Source organism: Miscanthus floridulus, chromosome 4 (genome assembly GCF_019320115.1).
Source record: "Miscanthus floridulus cultivar M001 chromosome 4, ASM1932011v1, whole genome shotgun sequence".
Classification (NCBI taxonomy): domain Eukaryota; kingdom Viridiplantae; phylum Streptophyta; class Magnoliopsida; order Poales; family Poaceae; genus Miscanthus; species Miscanthus floridulus.
In genome coordinates, this window is record NC_089583.1 from 6,082,811 (window position 1) to 6,106,328 (window position 23,518).

Below are 23,518 nucleotides of genomic sequence, written 5' to 3' on the forward strand. Positions count from 1 at the left end.
AGTCACACATCGGGGTGCCCCCGCCATATGTGACGCTCGAGATTTTTTTATCAGGTTTAGCTTTTTTTACCATGGTCCATGATACCAATTGTTGGAACCGATGGTGACCACCGAGTTTATGATCTTGTAGCTGACTTACAGCCGGCCCGACTCGTTACCACAAGCCTGCACTCCTATAGGTCCCAGGTCCAACGGAGCTGACAACATATAAGGCCTTGGGCCTTCCAAGCCAAAAGACTAGCCTAATATGTGAGGGTTCTCCCGCCTTATATGTTGTGCCCCCCACCATCGCTACACGATGTGGGACTAAACCCCAACAATCTCCCCCTTAGTCACACATCGGGGTGCCCCCGCCATATGTGACGCTCGAGATTTTTTATTGGGTTTAGCTTTTTTTACCATGGGCTCTCGATACCAATTATTGGAACCGGTGGTGACCACCGAGTTCACGATCTTGAAGCTGGCTTACAGCCGGCCCGGCTCATTACCACGAGCCTGCGCTCCCACAAATCCTAGGTCCACCGGAGCTACAACATATAAGGCCTTGGGCCTTCCCAGACTAGTCTGATAGATGGGGGCTTCTTCTGCCTTATATGTTGTGCTCTCCTACCATCACTACACGATGTGGGACTAAACCCCAACAATCTCTCCCTTAGTCACACATCGGGGTGCCCCCGTGTGACGCTCGAGAGAGATTGTTGAGGTTTAGTCCCACATCGTGTAGCGATGGTGGGGGAGCACAACATATAAGGCGAAAGAAACCCCCACCTATCAGACTAGTCTTTTGGGTTGGGAAGGCCCAAGGCCTTATATGTTGTAGCTCTGGTGGACCTAGGACCTGTGGGAGCGCAGGCTCGTGGTAACGAGCCGGGCCGGTTGTAGGCCAGCTCCAAGATCGTGAACTCGGTGGTCACCACCGGTTCCAACAATTGGTATCATGAGCCCATTGTCAGAAAAGCTAAACCCAATCGTGAACTCGGTGGTCACCACCGGTTCCAACAATTGGTAACGAGCCAGGCCGGCTGTAAGCCAGCTCCAAGATCGTGAACTCGGTGGTCACCACCGGTTCCAACAATTGGTATCGGAGTCCATGGTCAAAAAAGCTAAACCTGATAAAAAAATCTCGAGCGTCACATATGGCGGGGGCACCCCGATGTGTGACTAAGGGAGAGATTGTTGGGGTTTAGTCCCACATTGTGTAGCGATGGTGGAGAAGCACAACATATAAGGCGGAAGAAGCCCCCACCTATCAGACTAGTCTTTTGGGTTGGGAAGGCCTAATGCCTTATATGTTGTAGCTCCGGTGGACCTAGGACCTGTGGGAGCGCAGGCTCGTGGTAACGAGCCGGGCCGGCTGTAAGCCAGCTACAAGATCGTGAACTCGGTGGTCACCACCGGTTCCAACAATTGGTATTGGAGCCCATGGTCAGAAAAGCTAAACCCGATCGTGAACTTGGTGGTCATCACCGGTTCCAACATCTAGCTGCCCCACACTACCAATGTTTTTTTCTTTTTTTTTTTAATTTTGTGAAAATAGTCATCAGTGCCGGTTCAACAACCGGCAGTGAAATGCCAAGGCTATTACTGCTCGATTTCGATCCGGCAATGAAGGCTAGTTACGATCCAGCAGTAATTCCTGTTTGTGGCGTAGTGTGTTAATTTAAATTTAAATTTAATGGGTTACTTATATCATATATTATAATAGTAGGGTGGGTAATTTAGGTTATGCTTCAATAACAACTGTGGTGAATAATTTTTAAGGAAACAGAATTCGATGACTATTATTATCAACTAGTTTATCAACCTGTCCTCGGCACGGGTTAGAATCTTATGATTTTTTGACAACTTCTACAATTGGTCTTTTTTTTCTTCTCAAGCTCTTCTTGGATGGATTAGTACGGAAACTCAGAGCATCCAATTAGTAATAGTAAGATTAAGATATCAAATTAATCTCAACCGAATAGTTTAGGCCAATATAACTAAAGATGCAATCTTTTCTTCTTACCATGCATAATGACGGAGATGAACTAATATGGAGATTTCTTTTGATGTCTATATGCTTAGATAATAGATGGACTCTATATATACTATCATAACAAGAAGACACAAACACCACTATATTGACAAGACCAACTAAGCATGATTGGCAAACACTGCAACTCTAGCAACTGCACACTAAACACCAACGCCACTACCAGCAGCGCTGGCAGCTTCACCTGGCCTACTTGCTATTCCGGCATGGAAGAGCAGTGCCCAGAGGAGAGTGATCAGTTCACCGCGGGCAATGGCCTTCTTGTGCCCTTTTAGACTGTTGGTTGGCGCGATGTACAGGATCATCTTCACCCCCAGAAACCTGCTACGATTGCCCTTGCTGTTTCCTCACCCTCAACCAAGTCCACCAATTGTTTTCTGAGACTCACACCATTCTTCACCACTAAATGATTGGACTTTTTGCTGAGCAATTGCACCAAATCATGGTACTCAGCCTTAGGCATCCACGGTGGCACAGTCGCAGCACGGACATTGAGGACACGCTCAGTATCCTCCTTGACATCCTCATACAAGCTCTTGGTCCATGCAACCTCGTCAGGAAGAAGCTCCGGGGACCAGGTCATAAGATATGCGCAATACCGTGACAGATGAGTGGCAGCGCTCTTATGCTGGATTGAAATCGGGGAAGAACCTTGCTCTATATCATCCCAGTAAGGGTGCCTCACCTGAAAGATGCATGTGGCGATGTGCCATGTAAGTATCATATCGGATGTACTCATCTTGCCATTGCATGCCCAGAGGAAACCTGTTCCAGCTTGACTTCGCTGCAGAAACGTTTGGACATTGCCTACTTGACATATAGTGTTGCTAGCGGTGCTTCTTAGCGAATCCGTGATGCAAGCTTTCACTGCTGCTGGCATATTGACCTTCATCTTCTCATCTGGCAAATGATGGAATACACGACTAAGAAGACCAATAAAGTTTGTTCTTGTAGTTGGGTGAAGCACTAATACAGATGAGCAGAGCACTGCCCTATTTTCTCATCCCAATGATTCACTATCTTGCATCTGCACTGCAAGAGAAGACCAACCCATTTATATATTCTGTGTGGATGTTGTAAAGATGCATGTTTTACATGGTGGCATCTGAGGGCTACTTTGGTCCAGTTGGAGCAGATGTAGGAAGTAATATCCCTCACCTCAGCGACCAGGACCAAAACTAGAAGCAGAAATTCTGGCAACACATCAAAGTACAAGTTTCCAAATTCTTTATTGTGCAACTGGCTTACCGCCTGTAGTTTACTGCACCATAACTCACAGTGGATCTGACTGCGGTCATGCTTGTGCACCTGACCTGCAAACACAACAATGAAGTATGCAGCCACGACACAGTAACCTATGCTCAAGAGTGAGATAAGGATGCTCAAGACAGGTAGCCAACACTTAGCATAGGATGTTGGTAGTGATGAATTGTAGTAATCATGAACAAATGAAAGCTCATCAGCAATCACCCTAAACACCCTGTTATGTTCACCATCCTTCAACAGCAAGCTCCAGAAAAACTTGTGCCCCGTGGAGCCTACAGCATTAGCAATATCATACCTTGCAAATCGACATCTCAGCAACTTGAACAATGCAAAGGACAGGCATAAGTCTTTTGATGTCGGAGCCACACTGTCCAACTTCCATACTCTATCAAGGGTCACCAAGCCAATTCTGTCAATAGCCATTGTCCATGTGTCTCTGAACAGATACCCCCAAGGTTGCTTCTTCACTTGCCTGCTATCTTCTCCCATAACTAAGAGAGGAGAAAATAATGCATCCTCACCTACAGTTCTTGCTCCACCATGCTGGCTTCTTACTTGTTGTAGCTCCTTCATGTACCCAAAAACCAGACTAGGGTTGCGCCCTAGCGCAAAGGATTTCCGTGCCTTTCTAAACGAATAGCATTTGAACCAAATCTTGACACAGATGAGAGCAAAAGGTGCAAACATAATCTTGGAACAGATGAGGGTGAATGGTCCATGGTTTTCACTAGGAGAAATCCTGAACAGCCACTACCGGAGACTGTGTAGTTACCGAGTGCACCGACAATTACCGAGTGTCAAAAGTCGGGGCACTCGGAAAACATTATTTACCGAGTGCCAACACTCGGAAAACATAAACACCCGGTAGTGGACCGCTTTACCGAGTCAGCACACTCGGTAAATTAAGACACTCGGGAAAACTACAAGTTTACCGAACGGGCACACTCGGTAAAAACAACCACTCGGTATTGAGGTGCCACGTTACCTAGGATAGCAACCGTGGGCCAAACGGCGTCACGGCATGACATGTTTACCGAGTGTTATGAGCATACACTCGGCAAATATCACGGTAACAACAGCTCCGCCCATTAAGCGTAAAGTTTTACCGAGTGTAAGTGCACAACACTCGGTAAACACTATCTTTTACCGAGTGTATTGGCGCAGCACTCGGTAAAATTCAACCAAATTTCTTGTTTTTCCTTCATTCTTTTTCCTCTATCCACATATGATATTTAGTACTCCGTTCCAAAATATGGTGTTTATTTCGATTTATTTACTATATTTCACAAACTTTTCATTCTTTATGAAAATTAGGTACATATCGTGTAAATTTAATTGTAATAATTAAAATCGAACTCGATAAATCACGAGATTGGAAGAATTAACATTGAAGCATACATCTATGTTATAGAAAAATTTTCATAATGTTTCGGAAGTATTTTTACATTCGTCGCTGCCGAACCGGTACATCTCCCAAAGAGACGTTAAACATTCACATTGACGAGTAGGATTTCTATTAAGAGTGAAATTCAACATTATGATTTGAACTTGGAATTTTTTAGATAGTAAATAGATGACATGAAATAGTTCATGTGAAAGTTTGGTGAATTTTAGGATTAAATTGGCATTTTTTCTTTTTTCTTTTGCATGAAATAATGGATACTTTTACCGAGTGTGACCTCAAACACTCGGTAAAGGTTAGCCACGGCCCACCTGTCTGGCACAGTGGGCTGCCATGCTTCTGTTTACCGAGTGCCGTAGATCTGGGCACTCGGTAAACATGTACCAGGCCCACATGTCATTGGGCTGCGGTGCTTGAGTTTACCGAGTGCCGTACATCTAGGCACTCGGTAAACAGAAGCATTCAACACTAAGCCGTTCCTCCCTCAAATCGTGCACAGACACACACACACACACCGCCGCATCCGCCTCCTCCCTTCCACCACCGCCGCCACCGGGCGGTCCCCCACAGCCGCCGCCACTGGAGAGACGGAGAGAGAGACAGCGGCACCGGCGCACCGGACGACGATCCCCTCCGCCAACGCCGCCCCGTGCTCCCTCCTTCGCTCCCGTTCCCGCGAGGTGGGGTGGGGTGGGCCCCAACAGCAGCGGCTGCCTCCTCCCCTCCACGCCGTCGCCAGCGCCTCCCCGCTGTCGCCGGCGCCTCCCCACCGCCGCGGCTGCCTCCTCCCCTCCACCACCGCCGCCACCGGGCGGTCCCCCACAGCCGCCGCCACCGGGGGACTGCCGCCGCCGCGGCCGCCTCCTCCCCTCCACCACCGCCGCCACCGGGCGGTCCTCCACCGCCGCCGCCACCGGTAAATGCCCTAAGTCACCATATTTTCCTTTTTCCGAGTTATGACTATATGCATTTGTTCGGGAAGCTTGGCGAATCCGGCACTGAGTACAGCGTAGTTGCCATTCATCCAGACAGAAATTTGGTGTTCATTGTTCAATATTGGAACTGGCAACTCATCTCATATGACATGGACAGTAAAGAGGTGTGCGCTCTCGGCACTCTTGAGCATGAGTGTAGCCGTGTTACTCCTTTTGTCCCCTGCTTCTTAGACTTTTTGTCCAATTAATACTGCAAGGAAGCTGAGACATCATGTACTAGGTTACATATATGCCAGTAGCCAGTTATCCTAATTAATGTAGTTTTCTAAGTTTCCCGGACTATGCTGGTTTGCATTCAAGTCAGTATGAAATGCTATCTATGGTGTTCCCAGAATTGCAATGAACTCTGTTTTTGTAGTCTGACTCTGCTACCAATGTCGGTTTGTATTCAGGTCATAGGTTTCAGGTTATAATAGCGAGTGAGTGCTTGCTGTATATTTATTGTCTGTTCTTTCCTGCATTAGTTGTTTTTTGCTGAATGCTAAAGTAATAAGCTAAATGTAACTTCCAGATAGTTAACCAACAATGCTTGGCTGAAAGCTCGGAACTGAAACCTGTGCTGTGTTAGCCACAAAAGCTTCCAACTGGATTGCATGACATGTCTAGTTTTCGGATAAATATTCCAATATATGCTGCTGAACAGTAGTTGCCATATTGTAAAAAGGATGCTTCGGACTGATCATAGCTTGCTTGTCAATACCAGTTGCTAGAAGTGTTATGGAAGAACCATCTCATTCTATTTATCTGTAGACAATTGTTTGTTATACAGCAATCAATACTTTGAGCTTGTATTTGTGTCCGATATATACAAGTTAGCTCTGTCTGCAATATATGGTACTTGAAAACTTGGAAGGCCTTTCACCTAAAATCCCAGTGACCAATGTACCCACACCTTGTTATAAGCTTGGAAATTATAGGTGATCAGGAGGCAAAAAAAAACCTGGAAAGTCAAGGAAACAATTTGAGAAAAGGAACCCCCACCATTATCTGGTTGTGAAGCAAGGAGAGAAATAATATATACTGTACAAATCTTTTTGAACAAAAATGATGGGCTACGAGACCATATGAACAAATCTTTTTGATAGTGATGCCTGCACAATAGCCTTGATGGTTGTGAAGCAAGGAGAGAAATAATATATACTGTACAAATCTTTTTGAACAAATCTTGCTAGTGATGGTTGTGGCTACAAAAAAATTGGTTCCATGTATTCCTCCATCTACAAGTGACATAGCGGCCTTTCAACCTTAGGTAAAATCTCATCATCCAATCTAGCAAACATCTTCTATGTGAATCGACCAAGAACATGAATGTCTCTTTATCATCTCATATGGTTTTTCTCTAGCACTACTACTCTATTGCTCTAAACTGCAATATCGTCTATATGTTAGGATGGATGACCGTCAGTGGATGTACACGGGCTATCAGAAGAGAGGTCAATACACAAATGAATGGATTGAGAAGGCCAATGATTTCATGACGAAGGCATTTGCAAACGGACGGCGACATGCCTGGTGTCCCTGTAGGAAGTGTAAGAACAAGGCAATGAAAACATATGAGGAGATGAGTAAAGATCTTGTCAACAATGGATTTGTAGAGAACTATACCCGGTGGACCATGCATGGTGAACGCCATCGTGCGAGAGAAGAGGTCGTGAGACAACGGATCGAGGAGTTTGATTCTGAAGCCGGGGTGGCAGAAATGTTAAATGACCATGACATGGCTTTCGATGAAGGAAGTGCAGAGCAGGAGCCAGAGCAAACTGCAAACGCGTTTTACACCATGTTGGATGCGGCACAACAACCCCTTCACGGGCGCACCAATGTTTCTAAACTGGATGCCATTGCACGTCTAATGGCTCTGAAGTCCCAGTTTAGCTGGAGTAGAGAATCCTTCGATCAACTGTTGACAATAGTTGGCACCCTACTTCCGGATGATCACGTTCTGCCAAAGAACACGTATGAGTCAAATAAAATCCTTTGTGCACTCAAGATGTCGTACGAGCAGATACATGCTTGTCCGAACGGATGCATCTTATTCAGGGGAGAACATGTTGACGATAAGTACTGTCCGAAGTGTAAGGCATCTAGGTACATTGAGTTAGAATCTGGTGATGGTCGGAAGACGCAAACAAAAGTCGGCGCAAAGATCCTGAGGTACCTTCCTTTCATACCGAGGATCCAATGGCTTTTCATGAGCGAGGAATCCGCAAAACAGATGACGTGGCACAAAACTGGACGCCGATACACTGACAAGATGATACATCCGTCCGATGGTGAATCATGGAAAAGCTTCGATCGGAAGCATACCGACAAAGCTGACGAGGCTCGTAATGTACGCATTGCACTGGCAACTGATGGATTCAGTCCTTATGGAATGGGTTCTTCACCATACACATATTGACCCGTATTCATCATCCCTCTCAACCTCCCACCTGGCGTCGCCTTTCAACGGCAAAATATTTTCTTGTCACTTATAATTCCAGGACACCCGGGGGCTAATATGAGTGTGTACATGGAGCCTTTGATAGACGATTTGGTCCGTGCATGGGACGAAGGGGTAGTGACATACGACCAATTCACAAAGACAAACTTCAGAATGCATATTTGGTACCATTATTCCATGCATGACTTCCTGGCTTATGGGTTATTTTGTGGCTGGTGTGTTCACACGAAGATGCCATGCCCGATATGCAAGTCAGCTGTGGAGTTCTTTCGGTTGGAGAAGGGGGGCAAGTTTTCTTCGTTTGACAAATATCGACAATTCCTCCCTCTTGACCACCCATTCAGGAGAGACAAGAAGAACTTTCGAAAAGGTGTCACAGTGGAAGACTCTGCACCGGAAATGATGACAGGTGCCCAGGTTCTTGAGATGTTAGATGGTCTTGTGGTCGACAATGAAAAGGGGGGCTTCGTGGGATACGGAAAAGAGCATGCCTGGACACACAAGTCATGCTTGTGGAAGCTTCCTTACTTTAAGGACCTCCTTCTTCCACATAACATTGATGTAATGCACACTGAAAAGAATTTTGCCGAGGCGGTCCTTCACATAATCATGGACTGGGAAAAGTCAAAGGACAATGTCAAGGCTAGATTGGATCAAGCAACGCTGTGCGATAGACCAAAGCTAAACATGTTGCCTCCCTTACGCGGGAAGTCATGGAAGAAGCCTAAGGCCGACTTTGTCCTAACGAGGGCCCAAAAGAAAGAAGTTCTTCAATGGTTCCAATCGTTGATGTTCCCTGACGGGTATGCAGCGAATTGGAGGAGGGGTATGAACTTAAGTACCATGCGAATCACAGGGCTCAAGAGTCATGATTACCACATATGGATTGAACGCCTTCTTTCGGTGATGGTTCGTGGCTATTTCTCTGATCACATCTGGCGAGTGATGGCAGAGTTGAGCATGTTCTTCCGTAAGCTATGTGCTAAGGAGATATCTCGGACCGAGATTGAAGAAATGGAAAGAATGGCCCCGGTGTTGCTCTGCAAGTTGGAGAAGATCTTTCCCCCCGGCTTCTTCAATCCGATGCAACATTTGCTCTTGCACCTACCATATGAGGCAAAAATGGGGGGCCCTGTGCATGCCCGTTGGTGCTATCCAATTGAGCGATGCCTAAAGGTTCTTAGAACAAAATGCAAAAATAAATGCAAAATTGAAGATTCCTGTGCAGAGGCATCCGTTGTGGAGGAGGTGTCATACTTCACAACAAGATACTATGCCGACAACCTTCCTAACGTGCATAATCCACCCCCTCGTTACAATGCTGCCGACAATCAGTCGACCCTCAGCCTTTTCCGAGGGCAACTCGGAAGTGCAAGTGAACCTACCTTGAAGATGTTGAGCCTAGAAGAGTGGCGCTCTATCCAGCTGTATGTGTTGCGGAACCTTGAAGAGGTTGGCCCGTACATTGCATAAGTTTTACACAAACTTGTTTCTTTTCTTGTCAATATTTCGCATGCACCCATCCAACCCTCTTGTTAACGGCCGTTACAACAAATTTGTTCTCCTCTACCATCGTCCATCACGGAGGGAACCCACCGAAGTGGAAGTTGAAACCCTTCTAAGACATGGCGCGGGAGAACGAAATCCCACTTTTATTTGTTGGTTCAAGGAGGAGGTACTGTTCAATTTCATTGGTTGTTTGTACTTAACTCTCAACTCGACAAATATATAATGAATCATCCTACTTGAACTAGCAGGCCAAAACTGACGTGTCTATGAGTGCCGAGTTGAGGCAAGTTGCCAATGGATTTGAATTTAGGGTCAAGTCATTCTCTGTGTACGATGTCAATGGATATCGCTTTCACACAACTCGGCACGAGCAGAGTCAGCCGAATCGAAGAACCACAAATACCGGTGTTTTCACGCCAGGCACAGATGGGTTGGACTACTATGGAATAATTGAAGAAATATACAAACTCAAGTTTCCTGGTTGTGTACCTCTTCGTCCTGTCATATTCAAATGCCATTGGTTTGATCCCAAAGAAGTGATAAAGACCCCTGAGCTTGGGTTAGTCGAAGTTCTAAAGTCATCCGTCTTGCTAGGAGACGACGTGTACATTGTGGCCCAATAGGCCACGCAAGTTTATTATCTCTCATACCCATGCCAAACCAAAGACCGTCTTAAGGCGTATGATGTTGTGTACAAGGTATCGCCGCATGGTAAAGTACCCGTCCCAAACGATGATGATTATAACATCGATGCAAACACATATGACGGAGAGTTCTTTCAAGAAGAAGGATTAGAAGGGAGTTTTGAGATTGTCTTAGATGTAGATCTCGCAATGGAAGTAGACAATGATACGGTCATTGTTGACAGGAATGATGGAGAGGAGGTTCACAACGCGAAGGACTTGTTATTACTTGAGCAACACCATTCAGGCAGTGTCGCTAGTGATGAGACTTTGAGAGACGATCATAATTACGTCGACAATAGCGATGATGAGATTTTTGGCCCACCTATCGATGATCTTGATGATTATTTCTAGTACATGTAAGATCTGTAGTACTTATGGCAATTTTATACATGTATGATACATTTACTTATTTTGTATCTCTTTTATACATGTATGACACATTTACTTATTTTGCATCTCTTTTATACATGTATGATACATTTACTTTTGTATATGCGTACTGATAGTTTATTCCTTTTGTTGTAGGTGATTGATGGTGGGCGGTGGAATCAGGAAGATTAGGTCGGTTATGACCTTACTGGCTGGTGGCGAGGGGTCCAGCCAGGGTGGAGGACGAGGGCGTGCACAGACTGAGGGTGGAGGGTGTGCCCAGGGAGGAGGAGGAGGACGATGACGAGGGCATGCCCAGGGAGGTGGAGCCCAGGGTGGAGGTGGAGCCCAGGGTGGAGGAGGAGCCTAGGGTGGAGGAGGAGGACGGCGACGACGAGGGCGTCGAGAGCCGACACCTCCTCCATAGGATGACGACGACGACGAGTTCGTAGCGGCCATGGAGGAGGAGGAGGAGGAGACCAGGGAGGAGATAGCGGAGGCGGTGGAGGAGGCACGAAGGGAGGATGAGGCTGAGCGGGCTGAGCGCGAGGAGGATGCCGACTTGCTGGCAGAGAAAAATGGGGTGCCTATGGTTTGGCTGCGAGGGTCGTCGCGCCTCCTAGACTTACCCATACAGAGACGGCCAGTGATTCGACCCTCTGGAACTAAGTAAGTAATTTTTGCATGTTAACACTACTTCACAGGTTTTTAAGTTATAACAGAAACTAATATTCAATCTCAATAACTTTGTGGAGGGATTGGGAAATGGTGATCCCAGGGAGTGACTCTCGCCGAGTAAATGGGATCCTGGGTCTTCTGTGCAGGGCAAACTACCCTGGGATGGTGAGGATCGATGGTGTTGTGCAACCCGCCATGAAGTGGTCCCACTGGCACGCCGCCAGCGATCAGACTGATCGAGCTGGCAGGTGTTATAATAGCAAGGCCAACCGGGTGATGAAAGAGCTGTGGGTACATGTTCATCGCACTATGCTGATAATAACATCACATTAATTGTATATTACTGATTGTATTTGCTTGTAGGATTACTACACCTTGGCGGAGGGAGTACGTAGGGAGGACGCGGATGACGTGGTGAACAGAGTCTGTGTTCACCGAGTGCAGGACCTCTTCTACGAGACAAAGCTCCTGTGCAGAAGAATTTACCATGGCCACAGAGGACACAGAGTCACCAGAGCGCAGGCAGTGCACCTGCCCCTGACTAAGGAGCAATACTTGACGGTAAACATGAGATTACATCGTCTGCGATTAATTGCACTGAAATTGATTTATGATTTGTCATGTGCTCGTGTACGTGCAGGTGCCTCCTGCTTGGTGTGCGGGGATGGACAACTGCTGGGAGGCCATTGTGGACAAGTGGTTGAGTGAGGAGTACGAGCAATATCACGCCGTATGCTCACGTTGCCGTGCGATGATGCAGGGTTCCTCGCACAAACAAGGCCCCACTACCCTCAAGGAATATGCAGCCAGATATGTACGCGGATTTCATTTCGTTGTTGCTATGCTAACTTCTGAATGCATAATATCTTATTGTTGTGCTTCTTCCTGCAGACGCGGTTCCACCCCGGCCAGGAGTGCGCCTCGTTCAAGGCATATGCCTTGGCACACAAGGGCAAGGCAAAGGACCCCGACCTCGTCTACAACCCGGAGGACCCGCCCGAGGCATACAGCAACCCGAGCGTGCACAGGCGCCTCAGCGAGTACACGGCGATGGCGAGAGAGATCCATGGGTCAGAATTTGATCTGAGCACCGCTGACCTCGAGGGTGACATCGTCATGAGGTTGGGACCAGGTAAGCCACACGGGCGGTACTATATAGGCAACAGCACCATAGACACAGCCAACACTCAGACACTCGCACAGATTAGAGCCCGGAGCACGAGTTCGAGTCCGGCCATACGCCCACGCTCACAGCCCCAGGTGGTAGCACTCCAGGTTAGTTCTGTTGCATTCATTGTCCATTCATTTTCTACTCGTTCTTTATTTGCATTCTAACTATGTGATAAATAATTGTAGGCCCAGATTGAAGCCCTGCAGGAGTCACAGCAGGCCTCACAGAGCTAGCTTCAGGCCCTCGAGCTGTCGCACCAGGCCGAGTTGGCATAGGAGAGGGCGCGAGTGCAGACCTAGCTTGAGGCCTTCCAGCAGGCGCACAAGGACTGGTACGAGTACATGGCCTGTTTTTCTCAGAGCATGGGCCAACCTCCACCGCCTCCGCCGCCGCCGATGATACCGTTGGTGCCTCCACCTCCGCGCGACGGCACTCCTGTGAGTCACTTAGATGCACTCTTCACTTTCGTGTCATATAGAGCTACCTTCGACTTATACCTTAGTTTGACCTACCATAACTTAGACCTTAGAATTTGCTTTGATCTAGATAACTCACATGTGCAATCTCATTCTAGGGACCTTCTACAGCTGGATCGAACAACGATATGCAGGGTGATCAAGACCTGGACTTGACTCCGTTTCTCCGCAGGCCTCCGACCATGTGACAGGCCATCCGACCTTGTTTGATAGTTTTGTATGTTGAACTGTGGACTTGGTTGAACTTTGTGGACTTTGGACATATGTTGATGGTGTTTGTGGACTTTGCATGGTGCTTGTCGACATATGTTTGTTATTGTGAGTGAATGTGACATTTGTGGACATATATGTGATATATATTGCATATATGTCATGTTATTATAATTTCTTGTGATTTTGTTGCTTATTGTGACTAGATATGCACTGAAACAAACAAAAAAAAATTCTGTGGACATATTTTACCGAGTGTAGCACTTGGTAAAACAGAGATTCTGTCAGTTTTACCGAGTGTAGCACTCGGTAAAACAGCGAACATAACCAAATTGGTTCTGATTCTGTGAATTTTGCCGAGGGTGCCATTTTGTACCGAGTGCCGCTTCCCCACTCGAAAATATTTGACTACTTTTTACCGAGTGGGAACACTCGGTAAACATTATTCCTGAAGACTATTTGCGGAATTGTTTTAATCACGAAAATGGTTATTATTTTACCGAGTGTTAGGAGCTACACTCGGTAAACATTATTCAAAAAATTTATTTGCGGAATTGTTTTAATCACGAAATGCTAATTTATTTACCGAGTGCTGCTAGTGACACTCGGTAAACGTCGCCGTTAACGGCTAGTTTGGAGGCTGACGACCGTCAAGTCATAATTGTTTACCGTGTGTCATTGTAGCACTCGGTAACTATCTTCTCCGAGTGTGCCGATATTAGACACTCGGTAAAATAACTTCACCGAGTCGTTGTTTGCCGAGTCCACTTTACCGAGTGTGGCACTCGGTAAATAGTTTGCCGAGTGTGTAGCACTATTTGCCGAGTGTTACTCACACTCGGTAAATACACAGTATCCCGTAGTGAGCCCACGAAAAAAACGTTTATTTGTGATGCTGGCACCAAGGTAGAAAGTCCAGATGCCCTTGACAAGCAGCTCCCAAGGGCCCCCTACCTTTCGACCTTCTCTACTGTCAGTGGCAACAACTGAGGTAGCATTGTTAGCTGCCATCTGAACAAGGAACGCCCATGTTATGACCATGCATGGATGGAACACTGAATGACACAATGCCGCCAAGGTTGTTCCATACTCTTTGTTGACATAGTCATTGGAGCTGTCACGAAGGGTAGAGACGACAAAAGAGATGATGGGCAAGAAGAGTATGTTGGCTCCGGCCGGCCGTAGCCGCCGCCTATCCCCACCAAGATTCCTGTCATAGCAGCGCTTGCGAGAGGCATGGCATTCCCCAACCATATCTGCCGTCCCATGGTGTCGTAGAAGGCCATCACAGCAACGTTGGGGCAGCGCATTTCTTCCTGCAAATGCCGCATTGGAGTATATCCAGCTTGGACTCCGTGGATCCATAGTCATCTATCTGATTGCCAAATTACAAACTCATGAGAACAAGGAATCCATAATGAGGCATACGTGCTAACCCTGAACTTTCGGTTAAGCAAAAACAGATGGTAATTTCGTGCTGGCTGGTGTAATAAATAAATGAACTACTCTCTCCTTTCTTATTTAGTAGGCGGATCAAATTAAAGAGCCAGATTTCATAAGCCACAATTAGTCAAATTATAAACATGCTTAGTGTATAGAAGCTAGATGAAAAGATTTGGATTCCAAAATATTATATGCGACATTGATTGTGAAGCAATTGGTGGTCAAAATATGCCTTTAATTAAATACTTATACAAATCCTAACAGGCCTGCTAAAAAACAGAAGGAAGGAGTACTAGAATTGAATTCAGTTGCTTATGAATTCTACTGAGATATAGATAAACATAATAAATTGGGATAAATAGTTAAGTAGTTACCGTAGAACAATTGAAGATCTCTGTGTGCATGCAGTGGCCTCCACCCATGTATAGGATCAAGAGTCTTATGGAGATCAGAGGTCTTGCATCAACCTGCTGCAGAGCATACACTACCGGACTCATGCTCTTTGCCGAGTGCCTGTGACACTCGGCAAATCTCCATATACACTCGGCAAAGCCTTTACCGAGTGTAACCCTCGGCAAAGATCACTCGGCAAAGCCGGTGACGGCAAATGCCTCTTTGCCGAGTGTCTTTTGTCGGGCACTCGGCAAAGGCTTTGCCGAGTGCCAGTAAACCACACGGCAAAGAAAAGTTGCCTGACGGCGCCAATTGACGGTGACGGTTGCTTTGCCGAGCGCCTCACGGGGGGCACTCGGCAAAGCCCTCCCTCTTTGCTGAGTGTCGCACTCGGCAAAGGTAGGGAAGCTTTGCCGAGTGTCTTACTTGTGGCACTCGGCAAAGGCAGGGAGGCTTTGCCGAGTGCCTTACTGGTGACACTCGGCAAAGCCTCCCTGCCTTTGCCAAGTGCAATGGTCATAGCACTCGGCAAAGCCTCCCAGCTTTGCCGAGTGTCTTGGTGTTTGCACTCAGCATAGTTGGGAAATTTGCTTTTTTTGCATTTTTTTTTGTTTATTGCATCCACACATACATATATCACACAACCATCACATATATATCACATATCACACAACAATCACATATATGACACGGCCATCACATATAATCCATAACCATGACAAATATCATCATAAGTTGTCCACAAGTATCGTATAGTCCACAAATATCATCACAAGTTGTCCACAAGTATCACATAGTCCACAAATATCATCCAAGTGCCACCACAAGTGCCACCATTCACAAATAAGCATCACAAGCACAAGTCCATCTACCTCTATTGTTGACGGCCACTCCACCGGTCCCACTGCGATGGAGGTGTGCCCTGAGCTGGAGGTGTGCCATGAACATCATTCGACGCCGCCGATTGGCCCTGCACAAAAGAGAAGTGATTGCATGTGTGAGACAAGATTTAAGGTAGGTTCTATATATAGGGGGGGGGGGGGACAATAGATCAGAACTGCTTCTTCGTCTTTGTCAGTATATATAGGTACACATGCGTAGTGCTTGCATTGCACACTAGTAGTATAGGTAGTACAGTACTGTAAGAACCACGAGAGTAGCAATGATCAAGTTTTTCACACAGATTGCAGTGAGTATTTGCTTTGTCTCTGTTGGTATCCTGCCCTCTTTATTTATAGTATATTGCAGTCTTTTTAACTGTTCCTTCCTTGAAAGGAAATAAGCTTCTTGCTGCTGCCGGTGCATAGGACAAGGGTCTGACATTCTGGGGAACTTACCAGCAGCAAAACTTTTTTTTTTTCTGTCTCCCTCAGATCGATCGTGGCTTTGATTTGAGAGAGTTATCTGCTGCACAATATCTGGCTGACCACCTATTTACATGTTTGCTGAGTGTTGGTGCTTTTTCTTCTTTTTGCACCCAATTTGTAAGTCAATTGTTGCATGGTATTTGTCTTGTACATATTGCCTTCTCTTCCACAGGCTAAAAGGCTATGCTGGACCTAGCTTGGTTCGGCAGCAGCCGTTTGAATCCGGTTTTGTGTTTTTTCAGGCAGCTGCCGCTTGCCCGTTGTATCGAACGAAGTACCTAACTACGTGCTGTGTGTGTTCATTTGAATTTGACTAAAGTGCATCTCCATATATAAAAGATTGAAGAGACATGCTGTTGAGTTGTGAGTTGTGTCCAGATTGCAATATACTGCATCTGGACGAGCTTGGTCTACAGCCACAAGAAACAGTCCAGGTCCAAGTGTCCAACCAAGGACGAGTTTTGGTTCAATGAAGAATTTGCCATGTCGATTTGCAGACAATAGAGGTGTGTGGTACCACGAATTGTCAAAGGTCATCTCACATATTAGGGTCATATATCCATATCCACATTTACATTTAGATTTAAGGTAGAGAAACTCACTGGAGTGACAACAGGATCATTTGGTGGAGTGAATATCATCGTTTGCGGAATATAGCCTGAGTGAGCTCCAAGACCTTGAATATACTGAAACATCTGCTCCATCCTCTGTCGATCCTCCTCAGCCCTCGCCTCAGCCTCCTCCCGTCGCCTCCTCTCTTCCGCCACCTCGGCCTACAATATTTCACCCCAATGATACAACGCAAAGCAAAGGTATGTAAAAATCAATGAACGACGAATAAAACAGAAATAACCTTGAGTGCCTGCACCGTGTGCTGTGTACAGTCCGGCCGTGTGCGTATGGCCGGGCTCGAGCTCGTGCTCCTTGCTCGAATCTGGGAGAGAGACCTAGTACGGGCCGGGTCGATTGCGCCGTCACCAATCCAGTACCGCCCTGCTTCTTCCCTCCTCCCAACCTCATGACGACTTCTCCATCAAGGTCCTCGGAGGTGGGTTCGTACTATGGCCCATTGACCTCCCTTGCCATCGTTGTGTACTCAGTGAGGCGGGTGTGGACGGATGAGTTGCTGTACGCCTCGGGCGGGTCCTCCGGGTTGTAGTGGACGTCGGACGTTGCCTTGCCCTTGTGGGCCATTGCCCATGCCTCGAACTGGGAGACGGGCGTGCCACCATGTGATTAGAAATTTGCATAGTTGAGCTTTAGAATAAAGAAATGGATTCAGCGTACCCATTTAGCTACGTAGGCCGGGAGGCAAAGGTTGCCTTGATGGTGTGGTGCACCAGGCATCATCAAACGCCGCTCCCGGCAAGCGTTGTGCGTCTCCCACCACTCGGGGCTGCACCACTTGTCCACCATTGCCTCCCAGCAGTCTTCGTGCCTAGTGCACCACCACGGAACCACCTACACGACATCAAGTATATGTAGATCAAATTAAGCTTATTTAATCTTAGAAAAAATCAGTATTAATCTTATATATTTACCTTCATGTATTGTTCCTTGGTCAGCGTCTCTTTTCTTGCCTCTTTTTTCATGACCTTCCTAAACTCGAAGGTCGCGTTGTATGTCACAACGGCCTGGAGGCACGCCTCGTAGTGCATGTCACCCACGAGTTTGTGACAAGCTTTGTTAGCCGCCGCCCTCGCTGCCACCTCCCATCGCGGCTCGCATCGGAAGAAATCCTGTATGTAGACGCAATGTATCCTATCATTATTTGAAGAATGTCCAATGAATACGATGAATTGAGCAGTGTAGTGAGACGAAGACTTACCCACAGCTCCGTAATCACCCGCTCTGCCTTGTGGCCGTAGATCCTGCCATCCCGATCATATGCATCTGCGCAGACGGCGTAGTGGGCAAACGTCTAGGCCGACTGCCGCACTCCGGCAAAGTCAACAAAGCCAGGGAAGTGTGTCTTGCACAAAACACCAAGAACGCCATTGGGATGGCGTCCGTGACCACCTGCACCCACAATCACGAAACCCCTACCCAAGTGATCAAGAAAAATTATTAGTTTCAACATAACAAATGAGAAAATAGTGACAGCATGTAAAGTTACTTACTTTGAACCACCGGGTCGAACCATCGGGCGTCTCTCAAGAGGTATCGGTCGCTTCGGGAGTTGCGAGGGACCTCGCTGATAGAGTTTAGCCGTGCTAGAGGAAGAGGAGCCCCCTGCCGCCGCACCACAGGAAGAGGAACCCCCCGCCGCCTCCTCAGCCTCGTCCTCCTCATCCTCGTCCTCGTCCTCGTCCTCGTCCTCCTCCTCCACCTCCTCCTCGTCCTCCACCGCCTCCTCGTGCTCCTCGGGCACCTCCTCCTCCACTGCCTCCTCATGCTCCTCGGGCACCTCCTCCTCCTCGGACTCCTCCAACTCCTCCTCCTGCCTCTGTGGCGAAGGAGCCTGACGACCCCTGTGTTTCCTTGGCGGTGGCGGAGGAGCTACCTCCTCCACCCTCTTGTATTTCGACTTTACTTTCCTTAAACTCCTTAAGAGACCCCCGCCGCCTGGCATCTTTGTTCAATCACCTGCAATTACAAAGAGATACAAAATGAATAAAACATAATTAGAAAGAGATGTAAAATAAATAAGACATATTGCAAAATGAACAAAACATAATTAGAAGGTAACATAATATTACATGTCTTAGAAATAATCATCATGATCGGTATTAGCTGGATCATAAGTCTCATCATCACTATCATGCATGTCTACTTCCATGTTGATATCATGACCATCCGGAGGAGCAATGTTGTCATCACTGTCATTGCCTAATTCTAATCGCCGAAGTAATTCTAAGTCCTTCACATTTTGAACCTCATCCCCATCGTCCTCATCATCAACCCTTTCATTGTCTACTTCCATTCTGACCGGATTAGTTATGTCTATCACAAAGCTCCCTTGTAGGCCCTCTTCTTGAAAGAACTCTCCGTCATATGTGTTTGGGTCAAAGTTGTAATCTTCATTGTTTGGGACATGTAGTTTACTGTGTGGCGATACCTTATTCCCTTAAGATGCGGGTCGTCTTGGCACGCCCATGGGAGATAATAAACTTGTGTGGCCTGTTGAGCCACGATATAGACATCGTCTCCTAGGTACTTGGAATCCTATCGAATTTCGACTAGCACAAGATTATGGGTCCGTCTTATTTTTTTAGGATAAAACCAATGGCATTTAAATATGACAGGATTAAGAGGTTTGCGGCCATGAAACGTGAGTTTGTATATTTCTTCAACTCTTCCATAATAATCGAGCCCATCAAGGGCGGGCGTGAAAACTTTGGTATTTGTGGTTCTTCGATTGGGCCGACTCTGCTCGTGTCTTGTTGTGTGAAAACGATATCCATTCACGTCATAACTGATAAATGACATGATCCTAAAGGCACAACCACCGGCAACCTGACTCAACTCGGCGCTCATAGATGCATCGGTTTGGCCCTGCAACCTCAAGCATGATAGTTCGTTATATCATTCGCACGTACGAGCAACTTGTAATGTCAAGCTAAATACGAGCTAAATTAGAACGTACCTTGCGTTTGAACCAAGAAATGAAATTGGGTTTTCCATTTCCCGCACCCCATTTAAGAAGGGTGTGAAATTCCCGCGGGGTAGGCGCCCTTGATCGATGCCAGAATTCATGAGTAAATTCCCTGTACAGACGAGAAACAAGGGGGGTGGATGTAGAATAGTGACTAGTCGAGAACAAGTTTGTTGAAAATAGTGACTTACCCCATGTACGGCTCCACTTCTTCGAGGTTGGTCAGTACATATAGCATGATAGTGTGCCACTCTTCAGGACTCAAGGTCTTGAGGATCTTAGCACTTGCACTTCCGAGTTGCCCTCGGAAAAGGCTGATGTTCGATTCATTTTCCCCAGCATTGTAATGAGGGGGTGGATTATGCATGCTAGGAAGGTTGTCACCATAGTATGTTGTTGTGAAGTTTGACACCTCCTCCAGAATCGATGCGCTGTGATGGAAGCTACAAATGCTGCACATACAAAAGGCTGCAGCCTCCTTCCTCCTCCTCAGGTCCCTCACTCGCACCCCGCCTCCACCTGCTCGCTCCCTCCCTCCCACACCACGACACCCTCCTCGCCTCCGCCGCCCTCCTCCTCGCCTTTCCCGCACAGATCCGGCCTCCTCCTCATCTCCCCCGCCCTCCTCCTCGTCTTCCCTGCATAGATCTGGCCTCCTCCTCACCTCCCCCGCCCTCCTCCTTGCCTCCATTGTGGTGGCGCGGAGCCCCGAGCGAGGCGGCGCACGGGTACTGGTTGGTGGCGGCGGCAAATCCGGCCACGGCGGGCCTAGATCCGGTCCCCACCCCCACGCGGCGAGCGGAGGCTCGGAGAGGGGCCCGCCCGGAGCGACGGGATGCAGCCGAGGCTGGAGGACGCCATGGAGGAGGTGGAGGCCGAGGCGGTGCCCAAGGCGATGGCGGGGCTGGAGCTAGGGTTCTGGCTCGCAGCGCGGCGGCGGCTAACACCCGACGGCCCCTTCTGCGCCGCCGCTCGCTGCCTCCATCGAGCCGGCACCAACTCCATGCCTCGACATCGTCGCCCACCACCTCGACGAAGAGAAGTCCTCCAATCCCATCGGAAACATGACCATTTTACCATTCCTGGCCTAGCAATCCACTTAGATGTCTGAGCAAGATTATTGTACGAATCTGTAGGGTTGATAGATTATTGCTGATTCTTTGATACTCTGATTTTGATACTCTTAGACCTGTTGAGGTCTTACAGTCTAGCATTGTTTTACAGTCAAGCATTGTGTGTTTCAGTACTATTTATAGGAAATAGTTTCAGGTTAGGTAAATGCAACTGGATTGGTTTTCTGTATCTGAAATTTGCCAGTGAGATAGTAGTAAAAATAATAGCAAAGGATCATCATGCCTCTGTTGGTCATATTATGTTCTTCACTGGTCGTGTTGGTTTTTTTATCTAACGGCTCTCCTTGAAAATGCCAAATGCCCCTCTAGTGTAGCTGTGATTATTAGTATGTTTGATCCCTAAAGACAGGAGAACTTTCCTTTTGTTGCTATAGTTTCTTGCACTGTGCAGTGACTTGGTACCTTGGTGTATATGAGACATGAAGGTATTTCACTAAGCATGAGGTCATTGCAAAAGTAATTATGCAATACATGTGCTCTTTGTTTTAAGTGAGTCTGAGATAGGCCAATGTACACATTGTTTTCGCATCTGTTCATTTCTGAATGTCAATCAGGCATTCAGAATTGTTTTTCATCAGGCATGGTACTCAAAGAGTCTATCAATTTCCTATGTTGACTACAGCTTGCCGTTCTCTTTTTCTATTCTTACTTAGTAGCTTGTATCCTCTTTGGTCACTGTTTTGTTCTGCAGTGAACTATTTGTTAAAAATATTTCATTTATGTTTGGGAAGCAAATTGGTAGCTGCCGGGTACCTTGCAATAAATAAATTCCAATTTATACTGATTGTTTGTTTGCATTGCTCGTTAGTGAGGAATTGTTTTTGTCATTGACTGTTGGTTTCACTCCATGCTGTCATTTGATTGCTTTTTTTTTTGTCCCCAGGCTCTACCACCACATGAAATCAACTTTGTCCCATTAAAGCAGGTAAAAATAATTTATCAAATTCAGTCATATGGTGTTTTATGTCAGCAGGTGTGGCAGCCTCAACTTTGTTGTGGCGTGGTGTGGCGGAGAACCAAGCATGCCCCTAGTACTCTTTGGTTCAAAGCAATTTTAGATTGATATATTGATATTTATCAAATTAGCTTCATGAGTGGACATCTCACTGAAAATTAAAAGACAGTGGCTTTGTTCTTAGTTGAAACATACAATTACTACAGTACATATTTGTTTTGTTCAAGTGAACATCTCATTGCGTAGCGCCAGCAATTCCAAAAGCACTTAATGCTTAATTGTTTTTTTTCAATATCTTTTGTACTGAAGTACCTCTTATTTTACAGTTAGTCCAGAGCAGTCGCAATGAGTACCTTAAACTGAAAACAAGGGTGAATAATTTACAGAGGACTCAGAGGCAAGTTGAGTCTACTCTTGAATTCTATCTTCATGACAAGGAATTTCCTTCTCTTACCCAATTTACATTAATTAACCAGTAGATAAAATTGCTATGCATGTTTGGACAATTTCATCAAAAAATAAGTTTGTGGATCAAAAAATAAGATGTAGACAATTGATTTTGGCTTTATTGGCAATTACAGGAATTTGCTTGGTGAAGATCTGGGGTCACTTGGTATCAAAGAGCTTGAGCAGTTTGAGAAGCAACTTGATTTATCCTTAAGGCACATAAGATCCACAGGGGTAATCCATTGAACAAACCATTTCCTAATGCGTTAAAATAATTTTTGGATGAAGCTAGTATTGATAGCACAGTCCTTCATATTTCTAAATTAATGGACCACTTTGAATATAGAGTGCTCTATATACAATTGCGATCATCATCTGCCAAGAAGACCCAGCTAAATATAACATAGTACTTTTATTTCACAATATTCCCATTAATCTCCTATATTTTCTGTGACTAATGTTCCTTAATTAGGTAGGCTTGGAATTTGAAATATGTTGAATGATCATCATTCATCTCATATAGACATGAATGACTTAGTATGTTATATCTTTCCAATGCTGAACAAAGAAATTTCTCATTTTGTAGACACAGCATATGCTTGATCAGCTCACTGATCTTCAGAGGAGGGTATGCTCTTAACATGATAGAATTTATGAAGATTTATATCTGTAGATATTTTTTTAGATAATTTCAGCTTAGATATAGGTACTGTTTGAACTACTTAATGATATCGCTAAACCATGTCCAGGAACAAATGCTGTGTGAAGCAAATAAGTGCCTTAGAAGAACGGTATGTATGCGCCTTACCATGTCCCTTAAATGCTGCAAACATAATTTACCTGGTCTTGTTTAGATACTCGGGGAAGCATCTGTTTAATTTATTAGCACCGTAGTCTGTATATGTATATGCTTGCAAATACATGTGCAGTCAACACGTTAAATTGAGT

The 23,518-nt window shown here is 46.2% G+C and overlaps 1 protein-coding gene and 1 pseudogene across 1 annotated transcript; one reads left to right on the forward strand and one right to left on the reverse strand.

Annotated features, from left to right (window-relative positions):
- Positions 1-2,175: 2,175 nt before the first annotated feature.
- Positions 2,176-14,602, reverse strand: LOC136550853 (uncharacterized; annotated as a pseudogene).
- A 6,268-nt stretch (positions 14,603-20,870) lies between these two features.
- LOC136547966 (MADS-box transcription factor 8-like) lies at positions 20,871-23,448 on the forward strand. Its single transcript, XM_066539638.1, has 8 exons — positions 20,871-20,950; positions 21,860-21,917; positions 22,052-22,093; positions 22,450-22,520; positions 22,705-22,804; positions 23,157-23,198; positions 23,320-23,361; positions 23,425-23,448. Exons 1-8 carry the CDS (start codon positions 20,871-20,873, stop codon positions 23,446-23,448), a joined length of 459 nt encoding a protein of 152 aa, XP_066395735.1.
- The last annotated feature ends 70 nt before the right edge of the window (positions 23,449-23,518 follow it).

Excerpts from the sequence above, each read along its gene's own strand:
- LOC136547966 (XM_066539638.1), top strand. The coding sequence starts at position 20,871 with ATGCAGCCGAGGCTGGAGGACGCCATGGAGGAGGTGGAGGCCGAGGCG. Across the intron at positions 22,521-22,704 it reads AATTTACAGAGGACTCAGAG|GAATTTGCTTGGTGAAGATC; the intron begins GCAAGTTGAGTC and ends TGGCAATTACAG. Across the intron at positions 22,805-23,156 it reads GGCACATAAGATCCACAGGG|ACACAGCATATGCTTGATCA; the intron begins GTAATCCATTGA and ends CTCATTTTGTAG.